The 12500-nt window shown below is 40.3% G+C and overlaps 1 protein-coding gene across 1 annotated transcript in view; it reads left to right on the forward strand.

Annotated features, from left to right (window-relative positions):
* ermp1 (endoplasmic reticulum metallopeptidase 1) overlaps positions 1–12500 on the forward strand; it is a 72930-nt gene that overhangs the window by 7882 nt on the left and 52548 nt on the right. The window contains exons 5-8 of the mRNA XM_067422749.1: positions 271–417; positions 552–644; positions 3061–3273; positions 5153–5373. Of these exons, the coding sequence (XP_067278850.1) occupies positions 271–417; positions 552–644; positions 3061–3273; positions 5153–5373 (674 nt within the window). The remainder of the gene's footprint in view (positions 1–270; positions 418–551; positions 645–3060; positions 3274–5152; positions 5374–12500) is intronic.

Genomic DNA, 12500 nt, shown 5'->3' on the forward strand with positions numbered 1-12500 from the left:
TGCAAGGTTTAAAATTGTGGTGTCAAGCCATCCCTACTCACTTCCCTGATATGAGCAGAGCTGTGTGTGTGTGTGTGTGTGTGTGTGTGTGTGTGTGTGTGTGTGTGTGTGTGTGTGTGTGTGTGTGTGTGTGTGATGGGTAGGTTTAGGGGCCGGGGTAGTGTAAGGGGATAAAAAATACGGTTTGTACAGTATAAAAATCATTACGCCTATGGAATGTCCCCACATTTCACAAAAACAAATGTGTGTGTGTGTGTGTGTGTGTGTCAGGTCCAGAGAACCCATGGCTGGTCCAGGCGTATGTCCGAGCTGCCGTCCATCCGTTCGCCTCAGTGGTCGGTCAGGAGGTTTTCCAGAGCGGAGTCATTCCCTCCGACACAGACTTCCGCATCTATCGGGACTTTGGGAATATTCCTGGTATGAGACACACACTGGGAATCATCTGAGAGAGCCATGGTGTGATAAACACAGCGCAGTATTAACGTGTGTTACAGACTGAAGTACGGTGATCAGGAGTGTGTTTGACTGCGACTCTTCTTCGTCTCCTGCAGGGATTGATCTGGCCTTCATCGAGAACGGCTTCATCTATCATACCAAATACGACACTCCGGAGCGGATCCACACCGACTCCATCCAGAGGGCAGGTGAGAGTCCTGAGTGTGTGTGCGCGTGTGTGTGAGCATGAGCGTGAACGTGTGTGTGAACGTGTGTGCGAGGGTGTGTGCGTGAGGGTGTGTGTGTGTGCGAGCATGAGTGAGTGTGTGTGCACGAGCGTGAGTGTGTGTGCGATTGTGTGTGAGCCTGTGTGTGCAAGTACGAGTGTGTGTGCATGAGTGAGTGTACGAGTGTGTGAGTGAGAGTGTGTGTTTGTGTGTGCGCGCGTGTGCGAGCGTGAGTGTGTGTGTGTGTGTGTGTGTGTGCAATTGTGTGTGAGCGCAAGTGTGTGAGTGTGTGTGTGCGAGTGTGTGTGTGTGTGCATGCGTGAGTGAATGCAAGTGTGTGTACGCAAGTGTGTGTGTGCACGACTGTGTTCTTGCGCGAGTGTGTGTATGCTCGAGTGTGTGTGTGTGTGTGTGTGTGTGTGTGTGAGTGAGTGAGTGTAAGTGTGTTTTTGTGTGTGTGTGTGTGTGCGCATGAGCAAGCGTGTGTGTGTGTTTGTGTGTGTGTGAGCGTAAGTATGAGAGTGTGAGAGCGTGTGTGCGAGTGTGTGAGCGTGTGTGTGTGAGCGAGTATGTGAGCGTGTGTGTGAGTGTGCGTGTGTGCGAGTGTGTGTGTGTGTGTGCATGCGTGAGTGAATGCAAGTGTGTGTACGCAAGTGTGTGTGTGCACGACTGTGTGTTTGCGCGAGTGTGTGTATGCTCGAGTGTGTGTGTGTGTGTGAGTGAGTGAGCGTAAGTGTGTTTTTGTGTGTGTGTGTGTGTGTGTGCGCATGAGCAAGCGTGTGTGTGTGTTTGTGTGTGTGTGAGCGTAAGTATGAGAGTGTGAGAGCGTGTGTGCGAGTGTGTGAGCGTGTGTGTGTGAGCGAGTATGTGAGCGTGTGTGTGAGTGTGCGTGTGTGCGAGTGTGTGAGCGTGTGTGTGCAAGTGTGTGTGTGTGCATGCGTGAGTGAATGCAAGTGTGTGTACGCAAGTGTGTGTGTGCACGACTGTGTGTTTGCGTGAGTGTGTGTATGCTCGAGTGTGTGTGTGTGTGTGTGTGTGAGTGAGTGAGTGAGCGTAAGTGTGTTTTTGTGTGTGTGTGTGTGTGTGCATGAGCAAGCGTGTGTGTGTGTTTGTGTGTGTGTGAGCGTAAGTATGAGAGTGTGAGAGCGTGTGTGCGAGTGTGTGAGCGTGTGTGTGTGAGCGTGTGTGCGAGTGTGTGAGCGTGTGTGTGCGAGTGTGTGTGTGTGCATGCGTGAGTGAATGCAAGTGTGTGTACGCAAGTGTGTGTGTGCACGACTGTGTGTTTGCGCGAGTGTGTGTATGCTCGAGTGTGTGTGTGTGTGTGTGAGTGAGTGAGCGTGTGTGTGTGTGTGTGTGTGTGTGTGTGTGTGTGTGTGTGATTGAGTGAGCGTAAGTGTTTTTGTGTGTGTGTGCATGAGCAAGCGTGTGTGTGTGTTTGTGTGTGTGTGAGCGTAAGTATGAGAGTGTGAGTGTGAGTGTGTGTGTGCGTGAGTGTGCGTGTGTGTGTGTGTGCGGGTGTGTGTGTGTGCATGCGTGAGTGAATGCAAGTGTGTGTATGCAAGTGTGTGTGTGCACGACTGTGTGTTTGCGCGAGTGTGTGTATGCTCGAGTGTGTGTGTGTGTGTGTGTGTGTGTGTGTGAGTGAGTGAGTGAGTGAGCGTGTGTGTGTGTGTGTGTGTTTGTGTGTGTGTGAGCGTAAGTATGAGAGTGTGAGAGCGTGTGTGCGAGTGTGTGAGCGTGTGTGTGTGAGCAAGTATGTGAGCATGTGTGCGTGTGTGAGTGTGTGAGCGCGTGTGTGTGTGTGTGTTAAAACTGCAGAAGAGCAATATGATGAAAGATGCCAATGTTCAGTAAGTAATAACATTTATTAATAAAAAGTAATGATAAGCAAAATGAATGCATTAGCTCAGCCGTTAGCAGATTATGACCAATAAGCAAACAGAACATTAATAAACAGAAGAATTCAGCCGGTGTGTGTTTACTTTACTTCTCTAACCCTGGCTCGTCCAATCAGAACGCAGAGCCAGTGCCGTGTGCTTCAGTCATTCTCCTTTAGCTTCAGTTGAGTCGTGTCTGATCTTAGAGACTGTAAAGGTTTAATATGATCATGTGTATGCATTAAAGGGTTACTTCACCCCAAAATGAAATGTCTGTCATTAACTCCTCCCCCTAATGTCGCTCCACACCCGTAAGATAGGACAGTATAGTGTGCATACACTTGCATACGCTCTCGGACTAAATGTAAAATATCTTAACCTGTGTGTGAAGATGAACGGAGGTCTTACGGGTGTGGAGCGACATTAGGGGGAGGAGTTAATGACATAAACGTAATTTTTGGGTGAACTAACCCTTTAATGGCTCTGATAATGATGCACTTCCTGTTTTTCTCCGTCTCCAGGTGACAACATCCTGTCTGTTCTCCTGCACCTGGTGATGTCGGATGAGCTGGCGGATTCCTCGGAGTATCGCCACGGCAACATGGTGTTCTTCGACCTGCTGGGACTGACGGTGGTGGCGTATCCGGCTCGGGTCGGAAACATCATCAACTACATGGCGATGGTTGCCACGGCGATATACCTGGGCAGGAAGTGCATGGTGACCAGCAGTGTGGGTACGTGAGGGTCACATGACCTCCAGAGCTGAGCATCTCTGAGGGGTTTACAGTACAACGTTTAACAGTCCGCAGCATTATTTGAACACTATTTATTTATTTATTTATTTATTTATTTATTTATTTATTTATTTATTTATTTATCAATTTATTTATCCATCCATTTATTTATCCATCCATCCATTTATTTATCCATCCATTTATTTATCCTTCCATTTATTTATCCATCCATCCATTTATTTATCCATCCATTTATTTATCCTTCCATTTATTTATCCATCCATTTATTTATCCATCCATCCATTTATTTGTCCATCCATCCATTTATTTATCAATCCATTTATTTATCCATCCATTTATTTATCCATCCATTTATTTATCCATCCATTTATTTATCCATCCATTTATCCATCCATCCATTTATTTATCCATCCATTTATTTATCCATCCATCCATTTATTTATCCATCCATCCATTTATTTATCCATCCATCCATTTATTTATCCATCCATCCATTTATTTATCCATCCATTTATTTATCCATCCATTTATCCATCCATCCATTTATTTATCCATCCATTTATTTATCCATCCATCCATTTATTTATCCATCCATTTATCCATCCATCCATTTATTTATCCATCCATTTATTTATCCATCCATCCATTTATTTATCCATCCATCCATTTATTTATCCATCCATCCATTTATCCATCCATCCATTTATTTATCCATCCATTTATTTATCCATCCATCCATTTATTTATCCATCCATCCATTTATTTATCCATCCATCCATTTATTTGTCCATCCATCCATTTATTTATCCATCCATTTATCCATCCATCCATTTATTTATCCATCCATTTATTTATCCATCCATCCATTTATTTATCCATCCATCCATTTATTTGTCCATCCATCCGTTTATTTGTCCATCCATCCATTTATTTATCCATCCATTTATTTATCCATCCATCCATTTATTTATCCATCCATCCATTTATTTGTCCATCCATCCATTTATTTATCCATCCATTTATTTATCCATCCATTTATCCATCCATCCATTTATTTATCCATCCATTTATTTATCCATCCATCCATTTATTTATCCATCCATCCATTTATTTGTCCGTCCATCCATTTATTTATCCTTCCATTTATTTATCCATCCATTTTTTTATCCATCCATCCATTTATTTATCCATCCATTTATTTATCCATCCATCCATTTATTTATCCATCCATCCATTTATTTGTCCATCCATCCGTTTATTTGTCCGTCCATCCATTTATTTATCCTTCCATTTATTTATCCATCCATTTTTTTATCCATCCATCCATTTATTTTTAAACAAAGTTGGTAGTATTAGTTGAAAATAAAACTTTGTTTGTTTGTTTATTTATTTATTTATTTATTTTAAAACTAAAACAGTGGCGTTATTTAAATAAATAAATAAATAAATAAAATGTTTTTAAAAATAATGCTACCAATTTAGTTAAATAAAAGGCTAATAAATAAATAAGTAAATAAATAAATAAATAAATAAATATCATTCATTCATTCATTCATTCATAAATAAATATTTTTTTATTTAAATACTGCCACTGATTTAGTTTTAAAATAAATGGATAATAAATAAATAAGTAAATAAATAAATGAGTTATTTTTAAAATGCAAACTAATATATTTACAAAATAAATGTATGAATCGTAATATTGGTGAAAACTGATCCGCTGTTTATTATCATAGATCGGCTGAGTTGTGTTGAACAAGCGTCATCACTGTAATGACAATATGAATATGAATGTGTGATGTCATCAGCTGCTCTCTGTGTGTGTGTGTGTGTGTCTCTCTGTGTGTGTGTGAGACAGGCGGGCGGTACGCGTGGGACCTGGCGTGTGCGGTGTGTGTGGTGGTGCTGGGCTGGCTGGCGGCTCTGCTGGCGGTTCTGATCGTGGCTATGCTCGTCACACTGATGGGTCGCTCCATGTTCTGGTACACACACTTCTACACCGCCGTCTGTCTGTACGGCTCCACCGCGGCTGGCAAGATCCTGCTGATCCACACACTGGCCAAGAACCTTTACTACGGGGTGAGTGAAGGGACAAAACACACCACACCGATGACATCACAGCGGCAGAAACACACTTCAGCTGATGATGTCACAGATCTGATGATGTCACACTGTGATGTCACTGACTGAGCTCAACTGATGTGAACCTAAACACGCTATTACATGCCAAAGCAGTGGCATATAAGCATGGCTTTATTTATTTATTTTATGTTTATTTTATGTTTTCAAATGTCAAACCAATACCATTTTATATATATCTAATTTATTTATTTATTTATTTAAATATCAAAGTCAGTATTTGTTATCTAAATATAGAAAGGTTTTTATTTATGTATATTTTTTAATGTCAAATCATTATTTAAATAATAATAATAATATGTTCACTATTTATTTAAATGTTACATCAGTAGTATCATTTAAATAAAGATTATTTTTTAACTAGAAAATATATTTATGTCAAATCAGTAAAATTTAAATAATGATAATAATAATAAAAGGGGTGACCCCGAATAGTCGAAGATTCGATGCATCGATATGCGGACCCTGATTCGACCACCGATCTCACGGTCGAATCTTCGCGGGTGTTATGAAACGAGGATCATACCATTTTGGCAATATGGGGGTGCTCAATATTTTAAAGACGTGTCGTGGCGCTGAGCTGAGCTGAGTATCGGTGCGCGACCCCTTTAAGGGCGCTGAGCTTCACACCGCTCCTTTAAAATTAGAACACGTTCAATGAGTGTACACACACCGGCGGCAGCATTCAGCGCCCGTCCACGGCCACTCAGGAAGTTGTTTAAAATCCTGCCGCACCACAGAGTGCTTTCGTGCAGCTCTTCTGTCAGTCAATTCAAAATTGAGCTCGCGTGTATATAATGTGCGCGTCAGGTGGCGGTGTGAGTGAGATCCTGAGGCGCGCGGGGCTGAGCTTCGCGTCCTTCACAATCGGCTTCAGAACGGGCATAAACGCACTCAGAGTGTTCTTTTCCTCTCTAGGCAGGTTTTTTTTTTTTAGGTTTATTTATCAAAATGTTCTTTTATATATTTGTGTGATGTTCTGTATTTCAATCACGGCTTTAACATATTATGAGAAAACGGTTTATGAATGTTTATCCACCACATTACCTTTTAGGCTATTTAAACCTAAATAAGAGAGCCATTGTCAGTTCGTCTGTCAGTTGGCAGGCAGTTTTGGTCGCTTTATTAAAAGTTGTTGCTGTGTGCAGTGTGTAAAGGAAAATAAAAATAGTTTTACCCTTCTGCTGACAGTGTCGTGCCCAACCCATTCACACACACACACAGATGATTCGACTATCAGTCGACAATAGAGAGAGTCGACAATTCTGATTCGAATGTCTGAATCCTTAGTCGAGGACAGCCGTAAATAATAATAATAATAATAATTTCAAAGTAGGGGTTGCACAACTTGCACTGACTAGTCGATTTTAATGTTGTGTTCGTAAGTTAATCATCGCGCTAAACTGTGTGCTGTGCTGCATTGCAACACACACACACACACACACACACACACAACCGATCGCACATCATCGGAGATCACACGCGCCTCACACAAAACCATTCAGGAGCGCAGAAATGTATTATTATCAACACCGTCCTGTGATTTATCAATTCTAGCATATATTTCTTGATAACTAAAACTCACAGCTTCACTGTAAGTAGAGAGACGCTGGCAGGTAGAAATTAATCACTCACTAATTCATTGATATAAATGCAATCTTTATTGTGCTACTTTATCTGTATCTTATGAGAAATATAACGACCATAAGACAAAAGAACTGATACAGGAGCTGTTATGCAGGATTAATAACCTCATGGGCAGCGCTGTGTCATATGCCGTATCTGTCCTGTGTTCGTGTCTCAGCTCGAGGCTCAGGATTATTTGTTCATTAATGACGTCATCAGTGACTAGTCGACGCCGACTCGACTTTCATTACATAAATGTCGACTTTAAAAAAAACTGGAAGTCGTTCAACCCCTATTTCAAAGTGACAAATACTACTTTATTTCCTTATTTATTACAAGTCAGGACCATTATTTAAAGGCCCACTGAAGTGCCCTGAAACGCGCCGCATTATTCAGTGTGTTGACGTGATCCTCCCCTTTTTTGAAACAGCCAATAGCGTTTTGTTGATACACAGTTTAACTAGAGCGGACCTTTCCCTGTTTGGTGAAGCCAGTTTCCTCTAACACTGTTTATCATCATAATCTCCTCCATATCGCTTTGAAATGCAGCATTCTGTGCAGAATTCAAATGGCTCGATATGTGTGTTGTCTGCGCGGACTCGCGCATATGATCCGCTGCGCTCTCGTGTCTGTAGTCTAACTTTAGACCTGAGCCGTTGGGGTGTGTGCGCGGCTGCGGTGTGTGAAACTAACGTGAAAACAGAGTTTATTCGCCTCAAATGAAAGCATATTGACACTGAACGGGTTCCTATCACATATATAGTGTGCGATGTGCCTTTCACCATGTAGAAATGAGTAAATGTGTGTTAAGAACTGACTGATTTCAGCCGCCGCTTCGGCAGTGTAGGGGGCGGGGCTTTAGATTCTAGAGAGCATTTTGATTGGACAGAAGATTTGAGGAGAAAGTGAAGTCTGCGATGATGTCACCAAAATATGAGATTCGTTTTAGCAGAAGTGGGAGACTGTAAATTTTGAATGCTTATATCTCCTAAATTAAAATTTTGTCATAGTTTTGGAACACACACCAGCTTATTCATAACTTTAGGGCTAACACAGTCATACTAAAAGCTAAAAAACTTACATTTTGATTTCAGTGGACCTTTAAATACAGTTTATAAAATACTTTTTTAAGTCGTCATGTTTTCACTGATAATTCATAACTGATATGGCTAAAATGAATAAAAATATTAAATTTATTTGTACGGTATTTATGTATTTTTAAAAAAGTCAAATCAGTAGCATAATTTAAATAAATAATAATAATAGTAATAATCTAGTCATTTAAATGCCAAGTCAGTAGCATTAAAATTAATAAGTAAGGCAAAAAATAAAATATATTTATTTAAATGTCACATTTGACAAAAAAATAAAAAAATAAATACAGCTGTTCTGTAACAGCCCCATAACATTTTCAGGAGATGTTGATTTATAACAAACAATTTCAAAACTAATACGATTTAAATTATAATGATAAAATCTAATCGTATTGCCATAAGAGTGCTAGACATTAATGTTAGCATTTTTAAAGACCAAGAAGTCGTTGTGCTTGTGAAACCTCCACACGTTTGGTATCTGTGCAAAGTCCCGAATGTGCTCTATACAGTCAGGACATCAAAACGGTGATGTGTATGATGACAGAGAAATCCTCTCAAATATAATGTCCTGTAATATTATGTTGCTCAGACCAGTTCCTCCTCAGGACTGATGGGTCTGGGATCTGGTGAAATGAGTTAGTGTGTATTAGGGATGCCACAATACAGTTAGTCCACGGTTCAATACACACCTCGGGGTTTAACCGCGGTTCGGTTTTTTTGCTATTCTATTCTTAGGTGACAGGAACAGAAAAAGGTTATGGAGAAAATGTTTTTATTGCAATACTCTTTCTTTATTTTACTTAAAACACTTAAAAAACCCTTACTTATGGGTCCTGCACACTGTGCGATTTTTCAAAATCCTTTGTGAATGTCCCTTGTCAGACTGTACGAACATGATCGCCGCTGTAAGCCATGATCACACTGTAAGATCTCAGTTGGCATTAATGTCAGACTGCACGAGAGTGAAGGTGTGCTAAAGACGGACGCACGCAAGAAAACTCACCCGGAGTTTTATATCATCAATGAATGACGCGTTCGGTGACGGTGAGCTCTTACACGCGGGACTGAAATGCTGGCTACAAATAAATCTCTAGCTCGCGTTTTGTTCATAGTTTGTCTTTAGAAACGGAGATATTTGACGGTCGTCGTAGGAGAAGTCACACTGCAGGATTGTGTGCCAAATCTTCTGACACTGCCAGAATTTCGTCTGAGGTAAAATTTGATCGCAGCGCTTATTAATCGGCTGCCGGTGAACATGTCAAACTAACGACCAAAGACGTCAGATTTTAGCCTCGGATCAGAGGAATCTTTTAGGATTTGCTAAATTTGTCTCAAACAGCCAAATATCGCACAGTGTGCACCCGGCTTTAAACTTAAAACTTTACTTTAAAAAACCCTTGTACACATCCCCAGTGTATTGTATAATATAAAATAAATATATAGAAAGATTTACAGTGGCAGCTCAGAGATGTACAGCAGCATTTAAGTATGAATTTTAATCAATTAATGTAGGCTAAAATTAAAACTACATAGTCTTCAATATACAACATTTTTTTAAATTACTGTATTAAAGGTCTTGTTTTTTTTATTAAAATCATTTTAGAGATGAACTGTCCCTTTAAGGGCAGCGTGTTCACTATAGGCTGCTGCGGTCAATTGAAGACCTGCTCACATCTCATATATAGATGCACGCGATTTTACTTTCACTTTAGACATAACCGACTGTGTTTATATGTTAACCTTGTGTGTGTTTGACAGTATTAGCGCAGTTAGGCTGGGGACACACTGCAAGCGTGCCGTGAGCGTCTCGGCTGCGTGGCGTGTCCATTTTTATTTCGGCTCCCATGTTAACCGGTTAGCGCTTGCATACTGCCTGCGGCTCACGCGCGATCCGAGCTGCGCGGAAAACACGTGAATGCTTCAAATAGGAGAGACGCCTATTTTTCACGCGACACGCGAGCGTGTTGGAAGCGTTTCTAGGCAAAATAGAATAGGAATAGATGTTCATATGCCATTTTGACACGAATACATATTAATAAATGACATGTTCATGTTTGAAAGTCTGTAGGTTAACATAAATGCAGATATAGGCTTAATTGTAATAATAAAAAACAACATAATTATCGATTTTGAAATATTAAATCTATCAATACAGAACGAAATATTCTGCAGCCTATTTTGCCGTCAATACCATAGATATGTGGTCAATAGGCTCCTGCCGACGTTGTCTTTTCTGTATCAATAGGCAATATATTTATATTTAACATGAAGTATAGGGCTTCCCTGTGCATTAATAGCAGCAGCAGCGCCGCGTCAGACACGCTTCTGGTGTGCAAAGACAGAGAAAAAGCCGCGCAGCCGCCCCGCGGATGACACGCAGCAGAAACGCCACGCTCACACCACGCTTGCAGTGTGTCTCCGGCCTTAGACTGTCCAGTAATCACGTGTGTTTGACAGACGTTTAGTGTGCGCGCTCAATACAAAATAGTGCATAAGCACGCGAATTAAATGTTTAACCAGCAAGGCTTTAAAACTTAGGATAACACCCCCTAACTTTAGTGCATATGATTGGATATTGGCGCATATCAGCGTAGACTCACAGGCACACTCAAACAGAGCCGACATAAACTGAGAGAAATATTTCAAACGGAGAGATATGGAAATAATGAATTAAATGCAAAACCGGAAAAAATGCAATTCACCAGCGCATATTGAACCGTGAATGCCGTACCAAACGGTTCAATATTATATTGAGTATTGTGGCATCCCCAGTGTGTATTAATAAACGGATGTAAAGCCGAGCACTGAGGCTGTTCTTCATGTGTGCAGGACGTCTCTGTAAACCACATGAGCGTCAGTAAGGACGAGTTACTGAATGCCCAGGTCTGGCGCCTCGAGCAATGAAGGCTTCTTATGGGTGTGTGTTTGACCTTGTTGCCCATTTCCACTGAGCTATTATAGTCAGCTGACGACACACACAACACAGACACACACACACACACACACACACACACGTTTGTTTTTGTGACATATGAGGACTTTCCATAGGCGTAACGGTTTTTATACTGTACAAACCGTATTTTATATCCCCCTCACCTTACCCTGCCCCTAAACTTACCCATCACCACACACACACACACACACACACACACACACACACACACACACACACACGTTTGTTTTTGTGACATATGAGGACTCTCCATAGGCGTAATGGTTTTTATACTGTACAAACCGTATTTTATATCCCCCTCACCTTACCCTGCCCCTAAACTTACCCATCACCACACACACACACACACACACACACACACACACACACACACACACACACACACACACACACACACACACACACACAGGAAACATTCTGCATTTTTACTTTCTCATAAAAACTCCTCCTGTGTGATTTATAAGCCTTTTGTAAAGTGGGGCCATGGGTAATGTCCTCATATTTCACCCTCTCCTGTAATACCTGTGTCATACCCATGGCATTATACACATTTGAGTCCTCATATGTCACAAAAACACACACACACACACACACACAGGAAACATTCTGCATTTTTACTTTCTCATAAAAACTCCTCCTGTGTGATTTATAAGCCTTTTGTAAAGTGGGGACATGGGTAATGTCCTCATATTTCACCCTCTCCTGTAATACCTGTGTCATACCCATGGCATTATACACATTTGTGTCCTCATATGTCACAAAAACATGCCCACACACACGCACACACACACCTGTGCTCTGTGAGGCTCTTTACCTGCGCGTCCGGTTACTAATGACGAATTCATCAGACGCCGCTGCCCAGAGTTTTCGGGTTTCTCGGTTAAAATCCGTATGAATGTTGGTTAACACTTTATTTTACCATGGGCATGTTACGTATGTTACATATATTATATTACTCGGTACTTAAATATATAATTACACTGTAACAACGACTGTAACATAGTTTTAAAATGTCAAATCAGTAGCATTTAAATAAATGATGATGATGATGATGATAATAATAATGTCATAAATACAAATAAATCTTTATTTTCTTTATTCATTTATTTTACTTTTTTTTCAAGAATGGTACTGACTTGTATATATAATTTATTTATTTATGTAAATAATCAATTTATAAAATAAATTTTTAATAAGTCATGTTTTCACTGATAACTGATATGCTAGCTAAAATGAAATAAAAATATGTATTTATTTGTCTACGGTATTTATGTATTAAAAAAAGGAAAATCAGTAGTAATAATAAATAATAATCTATTTCTTTAAACGTCAAGTCAGTAGCATTAAAATTAATAAGTAAGGAAATAAATAAGATATATTTTTATTTATTTAAA

This window comes from Pseudorasbora parva, chromosome 18 (genome assembly GCF_024679245.1).
Source record: "Pseudorasbora parva isolate DD20220531a chromosome 18, ASM2467924v1, whole genome shotgun sequence".
Classification (NCBI taxonomy): domain Eukaryota; kingdom Metazoa; phylum Chordata; class Actinopteri; order Cypriniformes; family Gobionidae; genus Pseudorasbora; species Pseudorasbora parva.